The following is a 23,371-nucleotide window of genomic DNA, read 5'->3' on the forward strand; positions in this document are numbered from 1 at the left end:
TGCTCTGGAATTTGTTGCTGGAGTTTGTGGTAAAGCAGTGAAGGTTTGGACAAATTCCTGGAAGAAAATTCATAAGCTTAAGGTAGACTTGAGGAAAGCCACTGTTTATCTCTTGGGGGGGGGGGGAGGGGAAGCATTATGGAATCTTGTTACTCTTTGGGGTCCCCACCAGTTACTTATGACCTGGATCGGCCATTGTTGAAAATCAGATATTAAACCTGATGGATCTTATGATCTGACCCAGAATGGCAGAATCTTATGTTCTCATCCATACTGCTACGGTTTATTCATTTTTATCCCCAGCAGAATTTAAAAGTAAATTCTACATATTTAAGATCATCAAAGCAGGTAAAGTGGCTTTTTGAAAACTGCCCTCTTCTAATTGCAAGCATACTTTTAACCGGAGTGAAGAGAGTGTCCCAGAAATGCGTTTAAACATGTAGACTGGATTTTCAGATCTACATGTCTTACATAGACATTCATCTGCACATAAAGTAGATGGATAGACCTTGGGTACTTTATACCTGGACAGTTTTCAAAGGAAAAGTACACTTATACCTTCCCTTTTGAAAATTTAGTACAAGAGTGGAGGAGTGGCCTAGTGGTTAGAGCACCAGTCTTACAATCCAGAAGTGGCCGGTTCAAATCCCACTGCTGCTCCTTGTGATCTTGGGCAAGTCACTTAACCCTCCATTGCCTCAGGTACAAACTTAGATTGTGAGCCCTCCTGGGACAGAGAAATATCCAGTGTACCTGAATGTAACTCACCTTGAGCTACTACAGAAAAAGGTGTGAGCAAAATCTAAAAAAAAAAAAAAAAGATCGGAGGGTAGTATGGACACTTCACTTCCTGAGTGATCCCCATTTTGTCTTTGAGTGTTTTTGATAAGAAATAGCATTCTGTTGTCTGGTTCGCTTATTTCAGAATACAGTGGATTACATAGCTTGGGAAGTTCATTTCTTGAAGCTCTATTCAGTTGTTAGAATGGTAGATCAGGGTGAAAAATTTTCTTGCTGTGTTTGACGTAGTACTGTATGTTGCTTCAAGTAATAATGGTGCTTGTTAAAGCATTATAATGTCCATTCCAGGTAGTGGTGGTTTTGCCTTGTTACAGGTCAAATGCTACTGTATTATTGATTGTTCTTTGTTTGTTTGTTTGTAGACTAGAATCTTTTGGTGACTCTCTGTGTTTGCAGTATTGTACTGATGCCCTTGCTGGGATCAGAGGTCTTCTTAAGGGTACCCAGTCAAAATAGCCCCGACAAAAAAGCTCCCGACATAATAGCCCCTGACAACAGCCATTGTCAAAACGGCCTGCCCACAATATAGCCCTTGACAAATTAGCCCCCCCCCCCCCCCCCCCCCGACATCAGGCCACCCAGAATATGGCACTGCATTTTTTTCTCCAAATCTTACCTTGCCAAACAGGATAAGGTTGGTAAGACTATGAAAATGATGACAATATTGTTGTTTTTTTTTTTTTTTAATTAGCATGTTGAGGGAAGAATAGTTTCCTTAAACAGCAGAACAGATAAGTACATAAGTAGTGCCATACTGGGAAAGACCAAAGGTCCATCTAGCCCAGCATCCTGTCACCGACAGTGGCCAATCCAGGTCAAGGGCACCTGGCACGCTCCCCAAACGTAAAAACATTCCAGACAAGTTATACCTAAAAATGCGGAATTTTTCCAAGTCCATTTAATAGCGGTCTATGGACTTGTCCTTTAGGAATCTATCTAACCCCTTTTTAAACTCCGTCAAGCTAACCGCCCGTACCACGTTCTCCGGCAACGAATTCCAGAGTCTAATTACACGTTGGGTGAAGAAAAATTTTCTCCGATTCGTTTTAAATTTACCACACTGTAGCTTCAACTCATGCCCTCTAGTCCTAGTATTTTTGGATAGCGTGAACAGTCGCTTCACATCCACCCGATCCATTCCACTCATTATTTTATACACTTCTATCATATCTCCCCTCAGCCGTCTCTTCTCCAAGCTAAAAAGCCCTAGCCTTCTCAGCCTCTCTTCATAGGAAAGTCGTCCCATCCCCACTATCATTTTCGTCGCCCTTCGCTGTACCTTTTCCAATTCTACTATATCTTTTTTGAGATACGGAGACCAGTACTGAACACAATACTCCAGGTGCGGTCGCACCATGGAGCGATACAACGGCATTATAACATCCGCACACCTGGACTCCATACCCTTCCTAATAACACCCAACATTCTATTCGCTTTCCTAGCCGCAGCAGCACACTGAGCAGAAGGTTTCAGTGTATCATCGACGACGACACCCAGATCCCTTTCTTGATCCGTAACTCCTAACGCGGAACCTTGCAAGACGTAGCTATAATTCGGGTTCCTCTTACCCACATGCATCACTTTGCACTTGTCAACATTGAACTTCATCTGCCACTTGCACGCCCAATCTCCCAGTCTCGCAAGGTCCTCCTGTAATCGTTCACATTCCTCCTGCGACTTGACGACCCTGAATAATTTTGTGTCATCGGCGAATTTAATTACCTCACTAGTTATTCCCATCTCTAGGTCATTTATAAATACATTAAAAAGCAACGGACCCAGCACAGACCCCTGCGGGACCCCACTAACTACCCTCCTCCACTGAGAATACTGGCCAAGCAAACCTACTCTCTGCTTCCTATCTTTCAACCAGTTCTTAATCCATAATAATACCCTACCTCCGATTCCATGACTCTGCAATTTCTTCAGGAGTCTTTCGTGCGGCACTTTGTCAAACGCCTTCTGAAAATCCAGATATACAATATCAACCGGCTCCCCATTGTCCACATGTTTGCTTACCCACTCAAAAAAATGCATTAGATTGGTGAGGCAAGACTTCCCTTCACTAAATCCGTGCTGACTTTGTCTCATCAGTCCATGTTTTTGTATATGCTCTGCAATTTTATTCTTAATAATAGCCTCCACCATCTTGCCCGGCACCGACGTCAGACTATTTTGTTTATTTATATGTGCGTTATACAATGCAATGCTGGTAGGAGCCTTTATCGGTGAAAATTTCACTTGTAGTTTATCATCTATTTTTTTGTGATTTTTTTTTTTCTAGGGGGCTATTATGTCAAAGGTTATTTTGTGGGCGGGGCCATTTTATCAAGGACCGATTTGTCAAGGGCTATTTTGTTACAAGGCTGTTTTTTGTCGGGGCTATTGTGGCAGGGTGCCCTTCTTAAGAATTGTGAGTTCCCAAACACCGGGGGCAGACAGAGTGATCTGGGCCCCCGGCAAGGAGGACCATTGCTGTGGCCCGAGTTTGTGGAAGTGACATCAAACCATCAGCTTTTGCTACATAAGCACACAACTATGGAACGCGTTGCCAAAAGCCGTGAAAACAACTTATGATCACCTAAACTTCCAGAAATCATTAAAAACTAACCTGTTCAAAAAGGCATACCCTACCGACCCAACTTAAATGCCTGTACCCTACAACACAACGAAACCAAAGCTCGTAATGGACATATAATTATTATTATTTGTAGCATTTGTATCCCACATTTTCCCACCAATTTGCAGGCTCAATGTGGCTTACATTGGCCGTAATGGCGGTTGCCATTTCCGGGTAACAGAATTACAAGTGGTAATGCGTTAAGGTGCATATAGACATGGTAACATACATGGAACATAATATATATGGAATAGATCATGGTATATATATATATATATATATATATATATATATATACACACACACACCATGTGCATGCATGCATGGTATAGAGGAATACATTATGGTATTGCATGAAGGTTCCTGAGTAATAAGTTGGATTGTCACATGCATTAGGTCATCGACTATAGAGAGACTCTTCCTCTCTACGATTCCCTAATGCGTCTGTACACACGAACCTTATTCTACCACAGCATTACTGTATTTGTTCATACCGGAATTGGCGAACGCCTTTGCGGTACTATGCAAGCCACATTGAGCCTGCAAATAGGTGGGAAAATGTGGGATACAAATAAAAATAAATAAAAAGGGGGTGGGCCGCGGCAGAGGAAGTTCCAGTGTCTGCAGCAAAAAACATCGTCATAACAAAGATAACGACCTTTCTGTACATGAAGCAGTGCTTAATGTTTGGGAAAAGATGTTTATAAAATTGGGCATCTTTTATGCATATAGAGTTGTGAGCATTTAACCGGTACATGTGCAACTTCTGCCTTCGGCCAAACTAGGTAGAGGCATCTGCAGGGGTGGGGTTGCAGAGGCATTTTTATTTATGCACATCTATTATTAAAATATACTCTTAAAATAACCTTAAAATTTGTGCATGGTAAAGAGCAGGTATTAGCACATAAATTCCCTAGAAACATAGTAACATAGTAGATGACGGCAGAAAAAGACCTGCACGGTCCATCCAGTCTGCCCAAGAAGATAAATTCATATGTGCTACTTTTTTATTTGTACTGTCCTCTTCAGGGCACAGACCGTATAAGTCTGGCCAGCCCTATCCCCGCCTCCCAACCACCAGCTCTGGCACAGACCGTATAAGTCTGCCCAGCACTATCCCTGCCTCCCACCACCAGCTCTGGCACAGACCGTATAAGTCTGCCCAGCACTATCCCCGCCGCCCAACCACCAGCCCCAGCACAGACCGTATAAGTCTGCCCAGCACTATCCCTGCCACCCACCACCGGCTCTGGCACAGACCGTATAAGTCTGCCCAGCACTATCCCTGCCTCCCAACCACCGGCTCTGGCATAGACCGTATAAGTCTGCCCAGCACTATCCCTGCCTCCCAACCACCGGCTCTGCCACCCATTCTAGGCTAAGCTCCTGAGGATCCCTTCCTTGTGCACAGGATTCCTTTATGTTTATCCCACGCATGTTTGAATTCTGTTACCGTTTTCATCTCCACCACCTCCCGCGGGAGGGCATTCCACAACAATATGGACATAAAAATATAAGGCACCAAAAGGTCACCTTGGCGTTTTTCACTTTTTCAAAACAAGAAACTGAGTTTGTCCTGTGACATATCAGCAAAATTATACATTGACTATAATAAAATCTTGCATCATTGATGTTGGTACTTGCCTTCCACAACCCACAAGATTCTAGTCTGAATTAGCAAAAAAAAAAAAAAAAAAAAAAAACCTACAGGAAGAAAAATGTTTTATCATAAGTTACTGTAGTGGGCTTGCTTATTTTATTTTTAGCAGTAATCATTAATTTGCCATTAGTCACAATATATATCCTAAAAAATAAAGATCAGTATCCAGCCAAGGTAGTCACTGGCTTCAGTGCAAAGCTGGCCCTGCCACTGAACAGACCAGAGTGGCATAAATCCGGAGTTGGTACTGGTGTGGTTGGTGATCAGCAGTTCTAACTTAAAAGGAGAACAGCCTTCAGCAGATGTGTACACTCGAGGCCTACTTCACCCTGCTTCTTCAAATTTCCTTTTTGGAGGGGGCCAGATGCTCCAGGCCTTGAGAGTGTGTCATCTGCTTAAGGCCCCAAGCCTGCCGCCCTCACTTTGCTTAAGGACTGGCCTGGTCAAGGGTGGTGGCAATACTGGACATATGGGGTGGGGAGGACTAGAAAAGGGGAGAGGAAGGACTTTGAGTGGCCCCTTAAGAGGGGATGTATGGCTGAAGTTCATCAGGGATAGGGTTACCATATTTTGTCCCTCAAAAAGGAGGGCACATGCCCTGCCCCCTTTTACGCTCCACCCGCCCCCTTTCACGCCCTCGCTCTGCCCCCTGTCACATTTCCCTTCCCCCTGTCACACACCCCGTCACCCCCCCCCCCACACCTTACTACTGCCCTGGTGGTCTAGTGACCTCTTCGGGGCAGGAAAGAGCCAGAAATCCGGACAAACGGGCAGATTAGCAAAACCCGCCCGGTTGCCCGGACATGTCCTCAAAAAGAGGACATGTCCAGGTAAATCCGGACATATGGTAACCCTAATCAGGGATGTTAGATACCTCAGGGCCATCCCTGTCTTTAAATGGCTTTGAATATTGTCCCAGTTGTGGCTTAATTTTATTTAGATATTTACTTTTATGATGCCCATCAAAATACTGTGGTGGTCCAATTTTTAGGTTGTTTTAAGTGTTATTTTTATTTGGGCTTTGCAGGTTGTCATTTAATTCTTTTGTGTTTTTTTTTTCCAAGTCGGGAAGAATTGACAAGTCCTACCCAACGGTTTGTGGGCACACGGGGCCAGTGCTGGACATAGACTGGTGTCCGCACAATGACCAAGTTATTGCCAGTGGTTCTGAGGACTGTACTGTCATGGTAAGTTGGTAGAAGTCTTCAAGATCTGGTTTGTGCTGCTGCTGGGGCTTTGCCCTCTTGGGGTCAGTACTGATAGTCATCCTTGGGTGGCTGGGAGTTTTGAAGGGTGGTGAAAGCAGGTTGATATTGTCATCCTCCAAAGTGGGTAGAAGATGGTGTGGGACTGGGAGGCTATTGGTGGTATGGGAGGTAAGCCATGAAATCTCTTCAGGTGGCATTCCCTGAAGACCACAGTTATGGGTTATCTGTGTGTCATGGCTCACCGAATCTGGAGTTGCCTGAACAGTTGTGATGACTGCTTGGATGGGAGTATGAACAGTTTCACGTAAAATGGCACAACCACATATGGGTGTGTAAAGTATGCATATGAAAAGTGAATTCCTACTTGAATGAGATCTGTGCATTCTTAGGGCAGAAGACTCAGAGGCTGGGTAATACACGCAGTGCTTGGACTATCGAAGCAGTGTGCCACACAAGATGATATCTAACATAGAGGGGTCAAATGATCTCTCATGGTCAAACTTCCCAACAGCCTAATTCCAGTGTGCTGTACTGTATGTAAAAGCATGATGTATACCCATAAAAACCACTCAATAACAAATGCAAAAAAATACGGAGCATTGGCTGATCAAAATAGACAAAAACCGTCTGCAGTAACCTCAAAGTGGAAAATTCAGAACGTGGGTGGTGGAGCAGGTGGGGGCAGAGAGGTTGGTGGTTGGGAGGCGAGGATAGTGGAGGGCAGACTTATACGGTCTGTGCCAGAGCCGGTGATGGGAGGCGGGAAATACTGCTGGGCAGACTTGTACGGTCTGTGCCCTGAAAAAGGCAGGTACAAATCAAGGTAAGGTATACACATATGAGTTTATCTTGTTGGGCAGACTGGATGGACCATGCAGGTCTTTTTCTGCCGTCATCTACTATGTTACTATCAGGCATATTTTCAAAGCACTTAGCCTTCCAAAGTTCCATAGGTTTCTATGGAACTTTGGAAGGCTAAGTGCTTTGAAAATATCCCTGTATGTAACCTGCTGCTCAAATTGCAACCCAGAATCGATCCATACCCCCAGATACCAAAAGGAATCGGCTAACTGCACCTTACCCTCTAAAAAATAGCGGCAGCATGTTGGGACAGGGCAGATTCTCTAACATCCAACAAGCTTTTGTAGTCTTGCCTACATTCAGAATCTATTGAGAGTCATCCAATCCCCAGTCGCAAGTAAACAATCTTGCAGTGGAGTGTGATCTGGAGTAGCAAAAGAACAAAACCCCACCAACAAAGTCATCCGCATACACATACATTTCCACGAGGAATCGCTGAACCACCTGCACTCAGGGAGCCAAAAATAGATTAAACAATAAGGGGGGCAGGGCAGTTTACGGAAGCACCCCCCCCCCCCCCACTCTGCACAAAAAACGATCCACTCTAAAGGAATGAAGAGAACCAACCCCGAATTTGGCCACTCAAATGCAATGTAAGCAACTGTTCCAAAAGCAATTGATAATCCAGAACTTTAAAGGCTGCTGTTAAGTCCAAAGATACTGCCAGGGCCACTTAACTCCTATCCAATTGTGCCCTAACATTGCTCAATAATAGGTCCAACAGTGTATCTGTCTCTTGACCCACTCTAAAAAGGGCTCAGTGCTTCAAACCCATCCACAAGTCCAGCAGTTGCCGCAGGACCACTTTCTCCACAATCTTGCTAACATATCCAAATTTGAAATAGGCCAATAATTGGCCACATCCATACCCTGCGCCCTAAGGACTGGGCACACCACAGCTTTCTTCTAAGGAGAAGGGACAACCCCTCCAAACTCTTGCACATCAAGTCGTACATCATAGGCATCAAACCATGTCACTGTTGCATAACCCACAACAAGGGGACCAGGTCCAAGGACCTCCCCACCCTCAATCCTTGAATCGCACAGACAAACTCGTCCCAGAATGGTGTTCTAAGCTCATGCCGCTCTCTAACACCCTCCAATGACCCCCAAACCCGTAAAGGATCACCTAGTCCAACCTGCAATATGCCACTCTGTTCGAAACCTAAATGCAAGGAAGTAACTTTCTTCAAAAATGAATCGGCTGACACTTCACCTGTGGCTGAGGCTGAATAACACCCCCCCATTCCACCTGATCTTAAACCCTTCAAGACATGCAAAACCTTGCGTGCAGAATTTGGCACATTTTTGACCAAATAATTAAAATAAATCATTTTGGCCTCTTATCTGACTCTGGTAAAACCTGCTGTAGCTTCCTCAGGGCCTGAACCATTGGAAGCGCAATCTCCTCCGTTTCTGCTCCACCTGTCTAAGCTGCCGCTTAAGCAGCAACAAGCCTGAATGATACCATGAGTTCTTCTTAAATTCCCTTCAGAGCACATCAGCTGAAATGGAACCACGCGGTCCACCACCTCTTTCAATGTTACTTCCATACTTCCATACTTCCACCTGGTCCTCCAGGGATAGCTCCCAGAAGGAGTCGGGTGGGTGGGGGGGAAGCCCCAGAGAGGATCTAGAAAATCTAAATCCACAGAAGCATAATCTCTAAGGCCAATCCCACCCCATCTCACACCCTATCCCTTGCAGTACCATCACCAAAAATGGAACCACAAAGTGACCCTTCCAACACAACGGTCTTGCTCCTAAGACCTGAAGACCTAATTCAGGCCCAGCAAAAATAAGATCCAGAGTATGGCCATTAGTATACGTGGAACCTCAGTTTTAACTATCACAGCCTCAAATCCTCTATCTGAGCTAAAAATTGCCATGTTTTATTTTTTTTTATTCTTTATTTATAAGTTTCAATTTTACATTCATGCATTAAACATAAATATATGGAAATATAGTAATTTACAAATACAGCAATAAACAAAAGTAAATTAGCCAATAAAAATTGCCATGTTTTATAGTCCCATTATTTACATGAATATTAACCCCCCCCCCCCCCCCCCCCCCAAAAAAAAAAAAATTATGGAAATGAAAAACCAAATCCGCCCCCTGGAGCTTTCTCTTGTCTTTGAGGCCATTTACACGAAAAAGGTTGGGAGACCGTGGCCTAGGGCCTTGAACCCCAATCCCCAACATGTCACAATATGGCAAAAAGTCTCAAAGAACCTGGATGCAAGTAATCCTATCTGAATAAATTGTTGCTAAACTCCCTCCCTTCCATGCACCTGAGCTTCCCCAGAGTTGGAAACCTGTACTCCACCCCTCCCCACACTGCAATCAATAAGCAACCTCAGGCCACGCAACCGACCATCTTCTGAGGGTCCAGGAATAGAAGATCCTAAATCCCCAACACATATAATCGCTAAGAAAATTTAGAAAAACAGAAAACCCACTTACCCACCTTAAAAATGATACTTCTATCCTTCCTATCATGCTTTGCTCACCCCTGGATCTCGCTGGCCCCAAGGAGCATAGCCTGCACACACTTCATGCACATGTCTAGCTGCTTCAGAGTGGGGTAAACTTGTATTCATCCGGCATTTCTGCCCAGCTTTCCTTATGCTCTTGCACTGTTTGTAACTGGAGTATGTCGGCACCACATGCCGCAGTTGAAAATAAAATTATAAAATGGGCCTAGACCTCTTGAAAGAGCTGAAATGATCCGTTGGAGGATTTGGGCTGTCAACTGAACTAACGTTTCCCAAAAATAGAAACGTTTAAATATCCCAAGGGTATTTATGTACAGGAAGAGAGCCTTTTTCAAATGAAGGAGAGCTCTGGAATGAGGGGGCATACGACAAAGTTAAGAGGGAATAGGCTTAGGAGTAACCTAAGGAAGTATTAATTCACAGAAAGGGTGGTGGAGGCATGGAATGGCCTCCCGATGGAGGTGGTGGAGTCGAGGACTGTTCTAGAATTTAAAAAGGCATGGGATAAGCATGTGGGATCGCTAAGAAACAGGTAGAATTGGGGGTTACAGAGGATGGGCAGACTGTATGGGTCACATGGCCTTTATCTGCCGTCATGTTTCTATGTTTCTGTTCCACCAATGCCTAAGAGCCAACCTCATCAGTGATGTCACAATGGCTCAATTGTCCCATTCTTGGCTTACTTTCCCCCCTTAGCGTGAAGAGTTTCAGTCTCTGGTAACCAGAGCTCATATTGTGATGTCATAATGGGAATAGGCTTAGGAGTAACCTAAGGAAGTATTGTTTCACAGAAAGGGTGGTGGAGGCGTGGAATGACCTCCCGGTGGAGGTGGTGGAGTCTAGGACTGTTCCAGAATTTAAAAAGGCATGGGATAAGCATGTGGGATCGCTTAGGAACAGGTAGAATTGGGGGTTACAGAGGATGGGCAGACTGGATTTATTTATTTATTATCTCATTTGTACCCCACAACTTCCCAACAGTGTCAGGCTCAATGTAGCTTACAATGCACCACAGAGGCAGGCGCCAATGCAGTAAAATGAAGCTAATACAGCAGAAAACCTGGGGAAGAGTAGGAATGGACGGAAGGAGAGGGCAAATTTTGAGGGAAGAGGGATATGTCCAAATGTCTCTAGATCAGTGTGCTTCCAGCAGTGGAGTCACTGGGGGAGTCCGCAGGGTAGGCACTTCTGTATAACATGGTCTTCAGTGATTTCCGGAAAGTTAAATGAACCTGTAGTGGTAATGGCTTCTCCCTATCCAATTTTATTGCTTTTTATTTAAGGGAAAGTAACTCAGGATGGCGTAAGAAACAGATGCCTTGTTACTTGCCATGTGTTTTGTAATATCCCTAATTGCAGTCATTATACTGCCTGGTGTTAGTGTAACATTTCAGTTAAGTTATACACTTCCTTTTTCAAAATGAACAACTCAAACCAGCCTACAGCAATTAGATAATACAATGACTTATATAAATATATCGGCTATGATATATACATTAAATAGCTCTTAGATTTCTTGTTTGCTTTTCCTAGGGTGAAGTTGTAGGATTAGGCTCTGAATGCTGGAACGTTTTTGATTGGAGAAGGAAAAGTGACATTGATAACTGCTTTGGATAGATGAGCTACAGAAATTCTCATTACAGATGTTATCTCAAAGACTGCATCACGTTCAAAATATGCACCCTAGTTCACAAAATCATTCACTGAGACGCCCCAGCCTACATGTCGGACCTGATAGACCTACCACCCAGGAATGCTAAAACAAATCATCCCGCACATTCTTCAATCTTCACTTCCCCAACTGTAAAGGTCTAAAATACAAACTAACGCATGCATCAACCTTTTCCTACCTGAGCACACAATTCTGGAACGCGCTGCCGCGCAATTTAAAAACGCTCTATGAACTAACCAACTTCCGCAAAACTACTGAAGACCCATCTCTTTGACAGGGCATACCACAAAGATCAACAAATGTGAACTCCTATACAAATATCCAGAACTGCCTTATAATATTTGCTTGTTAAACTACTAATATGTTTTACCATTGAAAACAATTTCTTTTGTTAAAATCAGCAGTTCTTCAATTGGGAGCCGTATTTTATCTGCGGTTCCCATGTAAATGTGCGATTCGATATAATTTGATGAAGTATGTATTCACAGAACCCTCACAATTAACATCCTTCTTAGCCTCTAAGAATACAATAGGAGTGAAATAAGTTTTTTCTGTTAGTTCTAGGTATTATTTGATGTTGTTAAACAATTTTCTTCTAGTTACCTCCATGTATTGCATCTTGGATTCTCTTTTTGGTGGACTTGAGTAATATATTTCATATTATTATTTTTTCTTTTATGTTCTTGTATGTATAGATATCCTGAAATATTTACTTTTCTGCTCAAGGTTATATATCTTGATATATTTTGTAAAATGAATAAATAAAATTAAAAAAAAATGTGTTTTACCATTATCTTATAACCCATGTTCCTTCTGTAATGCTAAATGTATATTTTCTAATGTTTCCACTATTCATGATGTATTGTAAGCCACATTGAGCCTGGGAAAATGTGGGATACAAATGCAACAAATAAATAAAATCTCTGTTCATTCAAACATAGAAAACATGGGACTGAATTGAGGTGGACAGTCTCATCCTCTGTTTATCCCGCTTCTGGAAGGCAGTAATGTGGATAGTAGCAAATGCCTAAACTGGGTTATAGAAATGTCCTTCTGACCCTTTTTTTCAAGGTTTTTAAGCAAACACCTGGTGGACCTGTTTAAAATTGTCCAGGAGTTTTAAGATGGTCTTTTGCTGACGTTCACATTTCACTGGTGTTGGCTGGGCTTGAAGCCCTTGATCATTGTAAGCATTAGTTCAGGTGTGGCTTATGCTGAGTTGAGTCAACCTGATATCATGGCAGGAAGCCATTTTTCAGAAATGTGCTGAGTCGCTAGCATTCTTTGTCTTGCGGAATTCATTGGCCGGTTCAACATTGGAGATTCAGTCTGCAAATTCCATCCAGAAGAACGCTCGGGCAAAATTCCAAGAAATGTCATATAGACAAATCAGAAAGCACTTAGAACATTAATGTGAACAGTGGGTTAAGGAGGTATGATGGGGATGTAGAGAGGTCTAAGGGTATCCTGAGCTTTGCAGGAAGGGCTTGGAAACGTGGTTGTTATCCGGAATGTGTAGGAATGAGGAAGTGGCACAGGAGAACCACTTAGGAGCACTGGCATTTTGATGTTAAAAAGCAAAATGTATTAGGCTTGAATATATTGTACACCTGATTGGACTTGCAGAAAAGAGGCTTCTATCTTTTGTATATGTTCATAATTCAGTCACCTTAAAAAAAAAAAATCTGATTTTCACCTGCTTTGTGCCTACAACAAGGACACGGAAAAGAGATAAAAGAATGCTGATTTTAAAAGACCACACTGGGAATTTTTTTTTTTAATAGAGAAATCATTTATTACAACACTCCAACAATATCAGTGGCAGTCATCACAGCATCATGGTGCAAAAAGATTGGCATAACCTCCCACCAAGCAATAACCTAATACAATATATGAAAAGAGCTAGACCATCAGTCATGTCATTAATAGTGTTGATATAACCCAGCATCTCAACATTGATTTCTACTTTTGAAAGGCATTTATAAAAGAAAAGTAAACCTGTTTTATTTTTCACTGTCCACCCATCCCCCAGACTAAACAAAAGCCCCCCCCCCACCCAGAACCTCGATGTGTGTGTGTGTGGGGAGGGCACACTTTGGCCTGTCTCCCTGCTGCACCCCCCCCCTGCCGCCACCTCTGCCTCACATACCTTGGCTGGCGGGGGTCCCCAACCCTTGCCAGCTGAAGCATTTGTCCAGCGCTGGTCTCGGCCACATAGTTACACCACTGGCCCCCACACTGGGAAATTTTTAAATGGTAACAGTGAAGGGAAGGTTGGAGGAGACAGGTAAACAGTGTGATGGCTATGTTTGCCCACTTTAAAGGTTAATAAATAGAAACAACAACAACAAAGGAAAATAAGGTGATTACTTCTTTAATTGGACTAACTTAATACGTGTTTTGACTAGCACATGGAGGCCCAAACCACTTTCCACGGAAGAAATTGGCATGAGGAGGTTTAGAGGAATATGTGTGTGGGTTGGAGGGGGGAGAGGAGGGGGTTAGCCAATGTTAGCAGCTAGGAAGCAGGTTTGGGAAGTGATGCTGAAACCACCAAAATGTTAACTTACCAAAATGCCTTTTCGCATATGTATGTAATCTGACACTTTTGAGAGAGGGAAAGTAACAACAAAACCCAGTACCATCTGTAGGGTTTTGGCAAACCCACGATAGCAAATGTGTTGGGTATTCTGAGACAGACTGAGCACTATGCTAAATGTTTCAAAGAACAAAAATTAAAGCTAGACTGTAATAGCTGTGCTGCCATCTACTGGCTACATTGAGCGTTTACAACTTAGGGCAGTTTTTGAGACATATTTTCAGAGCACTTAGACTTATGTAACTTTTGTAAGGCTAAGTGCTTTAAAATGAGCCCCAACTTTGTCTCTGACCTTAAACTTAGTCTTCAAAGTTTTTTCGATACATGCCTTTGCTAAATGTAAGTGATTAGTGTATTCCAATTAGCAAGTGCTTACTGTGTAAAAAAAATATATATATATATTTTTTTGTTAAATAGACTGGAGTTGTTAATGTGTCAGTAGTTAGTATTTGGATCACAGACATGAGAACCTCTGAACCATTAGGTGACCGTAACTATTGCTGGATAGGAACAACCTGTCTGTTTTCTGATTTTTTTTTTTTTTTTTTTGCAACAAAATTGTGAGCATGAGCCACATCTCTCAAAAGTCTCTCTTTACCATTGCCTTCCAAAGTACTAGGAATTTAAGAAGAAAAACAAAACCTACTACTTACATCTAGTAGCGCTATAGAAATAAGTAGTATGTAGTGCTGTACACTGAACATCTAAGAGAGTCCCTGCTCGACAGAGCTTACAATCTAATCAAGATGGACAAACAGCATAAATAAGGGATAAGGACAAAGAGTAGCAAGATTCCGTGCGGAATCCCAAAGAGTAGCAAGATTCCGTGCGGAATCCCAAAGAGTAGCAAGATTCCGTGCGGAATGCCAAAGACTACTACTAATCATTTCTATAGCGCTACTAGACATACGCAATGCTGTACACTGAACATGTAAAAGACAGTCCCTGCTCAACAGAGTTTATAATCTATCAAGACAGACAAACAGGACAAATAAGGGAATTAAAATGGGAATGATAAAACATCCTTGGTTGTCTTCACCATGCGGTTTTATGAAACCTGGCTCTCCTGCTGATGACAATCCTTGTTTTCCCCTCTGATGCAGGTCTGGCAAATCCCTGATAATGGGCTCGCCCACTCTCTAACAGAACCCGTGGTGGTCTTAGAGGGGCACTCAAAGAGAGTTGGCATCGTGACGTGGCATCCAACAGCCCGCAATGTGCTGCTCAGTGCAGGTATGCAGGTGTAAGTGGTTGTGAGCGCTTGCCTACCTGTGGCAAGTTTGAAATACAAAAGTATGTACATGTTTTCACTTTTAAAGTTGGGGCAAAGTCTGCAAGAAGAAAGGAGATGTGGATTTTGTCCTTGGGCATCAGTGGGTGCTAAACACCCCTAGTATTGAGCAAGTTCATTCATTGTGTTCAGGGAGTGGTAATTTTGTATTGTGTTTGGCACCTCAATGTTTTTGAAATGTTGGCATCTGTGGTTTTGACCCAAACTTGTTCCTTTAGGTAGCAATGCCCAATTCAATGTGAGAGAGTTTTTCGCAGGGGCGTAGCCAGACAACAGATTTTGGGTGGGCCTGGGCAAGAAGTGGGTGGGGGTACCATGTTCTCCCTCCCCCCCCCCCCACCACCATGAAAAAAATATCTCAGCTGGCGGGAAAACACTTCTTTCCACCTTGGCAGTCTTGATCATGTGCAGGTGCCAGTATCATGGAGCGTAGCGTTTTCGTTACCATCAGGGGGAAAGTCTTCAGCTGGCGGCGCTTGGGATCCCCACCAGCTACTGCTAAACATGTGCTACTGATGGGTGGGCCCCGGCCCACCTTTGGCTACGCCACTGTCCTGGAGGGGCAATTAGTTTCCAGGTTTTTATATGGAGTCTTAGCAAGGCGAGACCCTTTAAATAAGGTGGTAAAAGAGTTCCATGTCCAGAGGATCAGGCTGAGCTAGTACTGATTTTGCCCCATCGCGTACAAGGAGATGTAGTGTTGCTTTCCTTAAGTTCTATAAGAAAAGGACTACATCTCCCCGCATGCAGTGGGGCAAAGGCAGCACTGGATCAGCTTGTCCCCCTGACTGTGGAGCAACATTGGCACCTTCCTTTTTAAAGGAGCACCAAAATTGGTGCGGCCATAAAGTTCGAGCTTTGGATTCCAGAGAGGAACCTCATGAACTCCCACTTCTGGGGGGGAGGGGGTGTTCCTTTTAAAAAGCATTATGGCATCGTAATATTGTTCACTAAGAGAACGCCTTGTCGTTATGGTTTTCACATTTCATCAACATCAACCAAGATTTGCTTGAGTTTTGGAAACCGTTAAATGTTCTGTTTATGAGCCCATGGGAGAAGAAGGGGAGGGAAATCCATCTCATTACTTAACATTATACGTAACTGTAGGATCACTGCCCTGCTTCTCTTCAGTCATTAGATGCAAGTGATGCTCAAACTTGTCATCTGGATCTCTTCTGCATCATCTTTCAGGTTTTCAGGATGTCCCTAATGAATAAACATGAGAGAGATTTGCATGTCCATTTGTTGAGGACATTTCAGAAATTCAAATGCAATTTGAGCAGTCTTTTATTTGTATGATTGGGCTTACACAAGAATTAGTGTTGCTTGTTCTGCTTTTTTTTTTAACGTATATGTAAGAAAGGGACTGGGGAAGGCGAGTTAAAACTGCACTGCTTGAGGTCATGCTTTGTTCAGCTACATAGTTGATTTGATGTTTTAGTCAAATCTTTATCACAGCTAACAACCAACCGGATACAGTCTTTCTACTGAATTTTTTTCTGTATCATTTATATAAACTTTACGATACCCCCACCCAGACCTCATCTTCCTAAATGTTCATAGGGCCATAGAGAATTGCAAGACGGGAGGCTATAAGAAACAAGGCTTCTCATCTCTTCAACCAAGTACTTCCATATTCTTCCCCAACCCCTTTGTTGGTTGATGTTTTAAATGAGTTAACTTGCAACATATCTGTAAGCTGCGTTGATAGTTGTCATACAGACGGGATATATTGAAGGCCGCAAATTGATGCTCTATCCTGGAGACCACTGATGCTAGACTGATATTTAAGAAAGCAAGTTTTGATTATATCATCCCTTTGTGAGTCTTCTTTAGCTTCCTGGTGAGACCCTTTAAGCTTTGTTTTTTTAAAACTTTGAATGGTGATGCACCTAAGGGTTTTTCTTTTATGTTTCAACTTTTAAGTGGCTTAAATAGTAAACGTTTAATTTTGCATTTCCTATCAGCGAAGGGATTAAAGTTTTTAAATCTGCTCACGAAAGAACATAAGAATAGCCATACTGGGTCAGACCAATGGTGCATCTAGCCTAGTATCCTGCTTCCAGCAGCAGTGCCGTAGCGAGGGCGGCTGACACCCGGAGCGGGTCGCCACTGCACCCCCCCCCCCCCGGAGCGCATTCATACTTGCATAGGGAAGCGGCGAGGGGTGATGCGCCCCGAGTGCACATCGCTGGGAGCTGCATTGGCTCCGCTGGTTCCCTGCTCTCTCTGCCCCGGAACAGGAAGTTACCTGTTCCGGGGCAAGCAGTGGCTTCCCCCATTTTCATCTCAATAACAGACTATGGACACTTCCTCCAAGAACTTGTCCAAACCTATTTTAAACCCAGATTCGCTAACCGCTGTTACAACAACCTCCAGCAAAGAGTTCCAGAGCTCAACTATTCTTTGAGTGAAAAAATATTTCCCCCTGTTTGTTTTAAAAGCATTTCCATGTAATTTTCATTGAGTGTACCCTGGTCTTTCGATTTTTGAAAGAGTGAAAAATCGATTCACTTCTACCTGTTTACACCACTCATGATTTTTTATACCTCAATCATATCCCCCCCCCCCCCCCCCCAAGCAGTCTCTTTTCCAAGCAAAAGAGCCCTAACCTCTTTAGCCTTTCCTCATACGAGAGGAGTTCCACCCCCTTTATCATTTTGGTCGCTCTTCTTTGAACCTTTTCTAATTCTGCTATATCTTTTTTTTGTTTGTTTTTTGAGATATAGTGACCAGAATTGAACGCATCATGGAGCGATACAGAGGCATTCTTGGTCTTACGTTGCATCCCTTTCCTAATAATTCCTAGCATCCCGTTTCCTTTGTTTGGCTGCTGCTGCCGCCATACTTTGGGCAGAAGATTTCAGCGTATTGTGTACAATGATATCTAGATCTTTTTCTTGAGCGCTGACTCCTAAGGTGGACCCTAACATCGGGTAACTATGATTTTGGATTGTTCTTCCCAATGTAAATCACTTGCATTTGTCCACATTAAATTTCATCTGTCATTTTGGATGCTCAGTTCCAGTTTCCTAAGGTCTTTTTCTGCAATTTTTCACAATCTGCATATGTTTTGACAACTTTAAAATTTGCAGATGGCACAAAACTATTGAATCACCTCACTCGTTCCAATTTCCAGATAATTTGCAAATATGTTAAATAGAACCAGTTCCTAATCCACAAAAGGACATTGCCTCTACCCCATGACTTTTTAATTTTCTCGGGAGTCTCTCGTGAGGAGCTTTGTCAAAAGCTTTCTGAAAATCTAGATCCTCATCCAGCTCACCTTTAGCCACATGTTTATTCACGCCTTCAAAGAAATGAACCAAATTGGCGAGGCAAAACTTCTTTTGGTTGAAACCATACTGACTGACCCATTAAACCATGTTTGTCTGTGTGTTTCGTAATTTTATTCTTTATAATAGTTTCCACTATTTTGCCCAGCACTGAAGTCAGGCTTACTGGTCTGTAATTTCCTGGATCACCCTTTGAAAAAAATCGAGATTAACCGAGATTAGATAGCAGAGCCGGTAGTGGGAGGCGGGGCTGGAGGTTGGGAGGCGGGGATAGTGCAGGGCAGACTTATACGGTCTGTGCCAGAGCCAGTGGTGGGAGGCGGGGATAGTGCTGGGCAGACTTATACGGTCTATGCCAGAGCCGGTGGTTGGGAGGCGGGGCTAGTGCTGGGCAGACTTATACGGTCTGTACCCTGAAGAGCACAGGTACAAATCAAAGTAGGGTATACACAAAAGTAGCACACATGAGTTGTCTTGTTGGGCAGACTGGATGGACCGTGCAGGTCTTTTTCTGCCGTCATCTACTATGTTACTATGTTACATTGGCCACCCTCCAATCTTCAGGCACTACAGGCGATTTTTAATGACAGGTTACAGATCATGAACTGCAGATCAGCAATTCATGTTTGAGTTCTTTCAGTACCCTGGGGTGTATACCATCTGGTCCAGGTGAATTATCACTCTTTTTTTTACCTTGTCGATTTGGCTCAGTACGTGTTCCAGATTCCCCAAGATTTCTTTCAGTTCCTCCACATCACCCTTGAAAACCATTTCTGGTACAGGTAGATCTCTTACATCATCTTCTGTAAAGACCGAAGCAAAGAATTCATTAAATCTGTCCACTGTGGCCTGGTCCTTTCTGATTGCCCCTGTTGCTTCTTCGTGATCTAACAGTCCTATGGATTCTTTCACAGGCTTTTGGTTAAGGCACAATTAGTATTTGGAATACTTTACCTTTGATCATTCAATTAATTTCAACTTGTATGGAGCTTAGAGATGCTGTAAATACAGTTTTGATCAAGTATGAATACGCTGATTTGTTTTTTTATATATGTTATTTCATTTAAGATTGTAGATTGATGGTGATACCTGCTTTGAACCTGATTGATCAGGGATTTGGTAGGATAAAAATCCTTTACCTAACAATTGTTTTGTTTTGGGGTTCAGAGACCCCCTAGGTTCTGTCTGGTACTGGAGCTCAGCTGTCCAGTGGCAGAGAGAACCCCAAAGGCCTGGGCTTCCAAATAATTATACACAATGTAACAAATACTTAACTGACCTGGGTTTCACGTATGAGAGATTTGCCTCCATGGGGTTTCCATAGTATGTAAATCGCATATGTATATGAGGGATATTCTGACAATCAGACTGGTTAGGCCTCCAGGCAAAGTTGTTACCATTCAGATATTTCCTAGGAAGTATATCATGTTAAATATAACCCATGATATTACTCCTTCCTGTCCCTTACGGATAGTATTTTTATTTATCCCTTATCTGTGAAGGTCGGAACTTCTCACCTTGAGCCACCCCTATTTCAAGATTTGCAGTCCCTGAAAAAACAGGATATTGAATTACGTTTTATTGTAAACCAAACAAAATGTCTACGTAATGTAATGTAATGTCATGAGATCTGATTGCAATAATGTGGACAGTAAGAAAATCATCCTCTAATTGATCAAAGACCTTGAGTACATTTTCCCTTTTGGATTTTGCATTGATGTGTTTCACTCTAGAAACTGCCTGATTAACAACCGGAATGGCGTGAGGTCAAATACGGATATGGCAGAGGCCAAGAGGTGTAGATATTTGACCACATTATTATTCATAAAATTGCATGAAATGGAGGACGATTCAGGTTTGGTAGATGAATGAAACTCGACATAGCTGTGTTTCAGCAAGGATGACTGCATCAGGAGTCAAACATTCTACATGCGCAATGCAATCCATTTCTGATACAGCTACGCTGACAATTATTGAATATGCCTCCTTTGCTTTTATGAATGTAATTGATGGTTTAGCATCAAAGTATATGCGAAGATGTACTCCATTAGAATGTTTGATTCTTGATGCAAGAAAAGCAGTCACAGGAGTGGACGAAGATAAAAGCATCAAGATGACGCTGTCTTGTCAAGCACTTGGCTTTTATTGTGCATGAACGAGTCCTAGCCGAGTGAACGCAACACAGGCTGTGTTTCGGCTAAACAGCCTTCATCAGGAGTCACCTTAAACCAAAACATGCAAAAACAGTTTAAGAGATTACATTATTTAAGATTACATTATTAAAAGATTAATCAAATATGCTTAATTTACAATATAAAATAAATTTACAGTTGTAGAAAAAAGAATGATGATAGAATTAAAAAGACTAAGGCGCCCTTTTACAAAGGCGTGGGGCTAATGCGCAGGTAGCGCACGCCCAGTTGGCAATACCACCGGGGTAGCGCGTGGGCCCAGCAGTAATTCTGAGTTTGGCCTGCACTGAATCCCATGGTAGAAAATAAATGTGGGTAGTGCATGAGCCCTTACCACTAGGTTAATGGGTGATGGTAAGGGCTCAGGTCGTAAATAGGCACATACTAGTTTTAATATTAGCGCAGGCCCATTTCCCAGCCCATTAAAAAAAAAAATAGCCTTTTTCCCAGCCGCAGTAAAAATGGCCCAGCTCATGCCGAAAAGATGCACCCACACTACCGCAGGCCACGTTTTACTGTTGCTTTGTAAAAGGACCCCTAATATCATACTCTTGATTGGTGCTTGTTAGCCACATTGAGTCTGTAAATAGGTGGGAAAATGTGGGATACAACAGCAACAAATAAATAAATAAAAACCCTTAATGATGTGTGCAAACGTGAATGACATTAAAGACCACCATGAGAGATTAAAAGTGTGTGTGCGCATACGTCATGAAACGTGCTATGAAATCATGTGCACTTGTGAATCAAAACCCAGTGCTGATAAATGAAGCAACATTTACCTGCTCAGTCTCCTCGAAGTATAAATGTTCAGAGCAAATATAGTGCAAGAAGAAAAATCCTCTAATCTGTGAGCTGATGTCGCACTCAAAGATAAAAGACCCTGCAGATACCGGAACTAATTCTAAAATTGTATCTGCGTTTCTTAAGAGTCCTAAAATGATAACAAACATTATATACACAACTTAATATCATATGTTAATGTATTAAAACACCAATATCTTTCTCATATAGCACTTCACCATATCAGTTGGTGATATTGATGGTGGTTTGGAAAGTTAAAAAAATCTTAAATAATTTCTTTGTTTGATTTGCTAAATACTCAATTTGTCTCTAAATTAAAGTATTTTCTTTAATCTGAGCTGTGCCAAAAGTTTTTTGTTTGTTTGTTTGTTTTTTGAGGGGGGGGGGGTTCCCCCTCTGTTTGTCTCCACTTATCTAATCCAGAGGTCTGTTCAATCTGTGCACTGTTAACTGTGAAATTAAATAATCAGAAGTCTTAGAAAACTGTGAAGAGAGTAGCCTTGGGGATTTATCCAGTCCTGTAGAAGTTCCCAAATCTGATCCGTGTCGATGACCATTGATGATACAACTGCCTGCTTCTCTCCAGGGGGACTCTCCAGTGTTCTATGGGTTTTTTTCCCCTTATGTACTACACTTTGTGAAGTTTGACCTAAGGCGTATTATCAAATCATGCAAAATAAATACAGATCTCTTCTGAAACTGTTACAAGTGTAAAGTAGTATTGGTGAGAAAGCAATCAGCCTTAACTGTGTGTAAACTTTCATTGTTTTTTTTTTGGGGGGGTGGGGGAGAGAGCAGAGGTTGAAGAAATGAGTAGTGTGGGGGGAGGGGGAAGAGCGGAGATTGAAGAGATGAGTAGTGACCCAGGCATCACTGAGAAGTTGTAAAACATGCTTGACCACATGTCCAGAGGAGCCTTGTTGCTTCTAGAAAATGGCCGTCTTTGGGGTAGATCTCTTGAACTACTTCTCTGAAGTGATGTGCCATGCGTTCTCTTGGCTTACTATGCTGTCTATTTGATTAAATGGTCCAGTCTTTGGCTACAACTCTCTTAAGCAGGGTAGTTTCAGAATTATAATAATTATTTTTGTACTTAGGGTGTGATAATTCAATTATCATCTGGAATGTTGGAACTGGGGAAGCCCTCCTAAACCTGGATGACATGCATTATGATATGATTTACAATGTCTGCTGGAATCGCAATGGCAGCCTCATCTGCACGGCCTCAAAAGATAAGAAAGTACGAGTGATCGATCCCAGGAAGCAGGAAATCACAGCTGTGAGTATCACCTACCCTCAGTGTGCTCTTGGGTATTAAAAACCAATTTCATATAGATCAGGCATGAAAAGTTTGCAAAGCTTCTTTTCTCTAGTTAGAGTGGGAAAAGTCCTGCAGAGAATTGGCCTTCCAATGCTGTAAAAGGACCCACAGAATTTATCCACTCTGACAAAGGGGCTTCTCCAAGCCAGTGAGAGGCTGGGGGAGGGAATGTGAAGTGCAGGGCTTTCATTTTGATAACCCTTTGCAAACTCTTTTTGCATCTACATGGAACTCTGTTTCCTGTGGCAGTATTTTCATCCGGAAATGCTACATGGGATTTCCCTTTGAAAATGAGATTGTAAGTAGGTTGAACTAGCAGGCTAGCCAAATTTAATTGCCGCTATTTTTTTTTTCTCATTTTTGCTTTAGAACTCAAGTCCCACATGCTTGCTGCAAATTTCAGAGCTTAAAAACAAAACAGGAGTAATCGAAGTAAATAGTTCTTTACTGAAAGGGTGGTGGATTCATGAACAGCCTCTGATGTGCAGACCAGGACAGTAATTGAATTCAAGAAAGCATGGGCCAAGCACAGAGGGTCTCTGGGGGT

At 42.5% G+C, this 23,371-nt stretch overlaps 1 protein-coding gene across 4 annotated transcripts in view; it reads left to right on the forward strand.

The window, feature by feature from the left end:
* CORO1C (coronin 1C) overlaps positions 1-23,371 on the forward strand; it is a 191,582-nt gene that overhangs the window by 146,260 nt on the left and 21,951 nt on the right. For all 4 annotated transcript variants that reach the window (XM_030218244.1, XM_030218245.1, XM_030218246.1 and 1 more), the window contains exons 3-5: positions 6,147-6,269; positions 15,024-15,153; positions 22,601-22,782. In XM_030218244.1, coding sequence (XP_030074104.1) covers positions 6,147-6,269; positions 15,024-15,153; positions 22,601-22,782 — 435 coding nt within the window. The remainder of the gene's footprint in view (positions 1-6,146; positions 6,270-15,023; positions 15,154-22,600; positions 22,783-23,371) is intronic.

The sequence above is a fragment of the Microcaecilia unicolor genome, chromosome 11 (genome assembly GCF_901765095.1).
Source record: "Microcaecilia unicolor chromosome 11, aMicUni1.1, whole genome shotgun sequence".
NCBI classification, from domain to species: domain Eukaryota; kingdom Metazoa; phylum Chordata; class Amphibia; order Gymnophiona; family Siphonopidae; genus Microcaecilia; species Microcaecilia unicolor.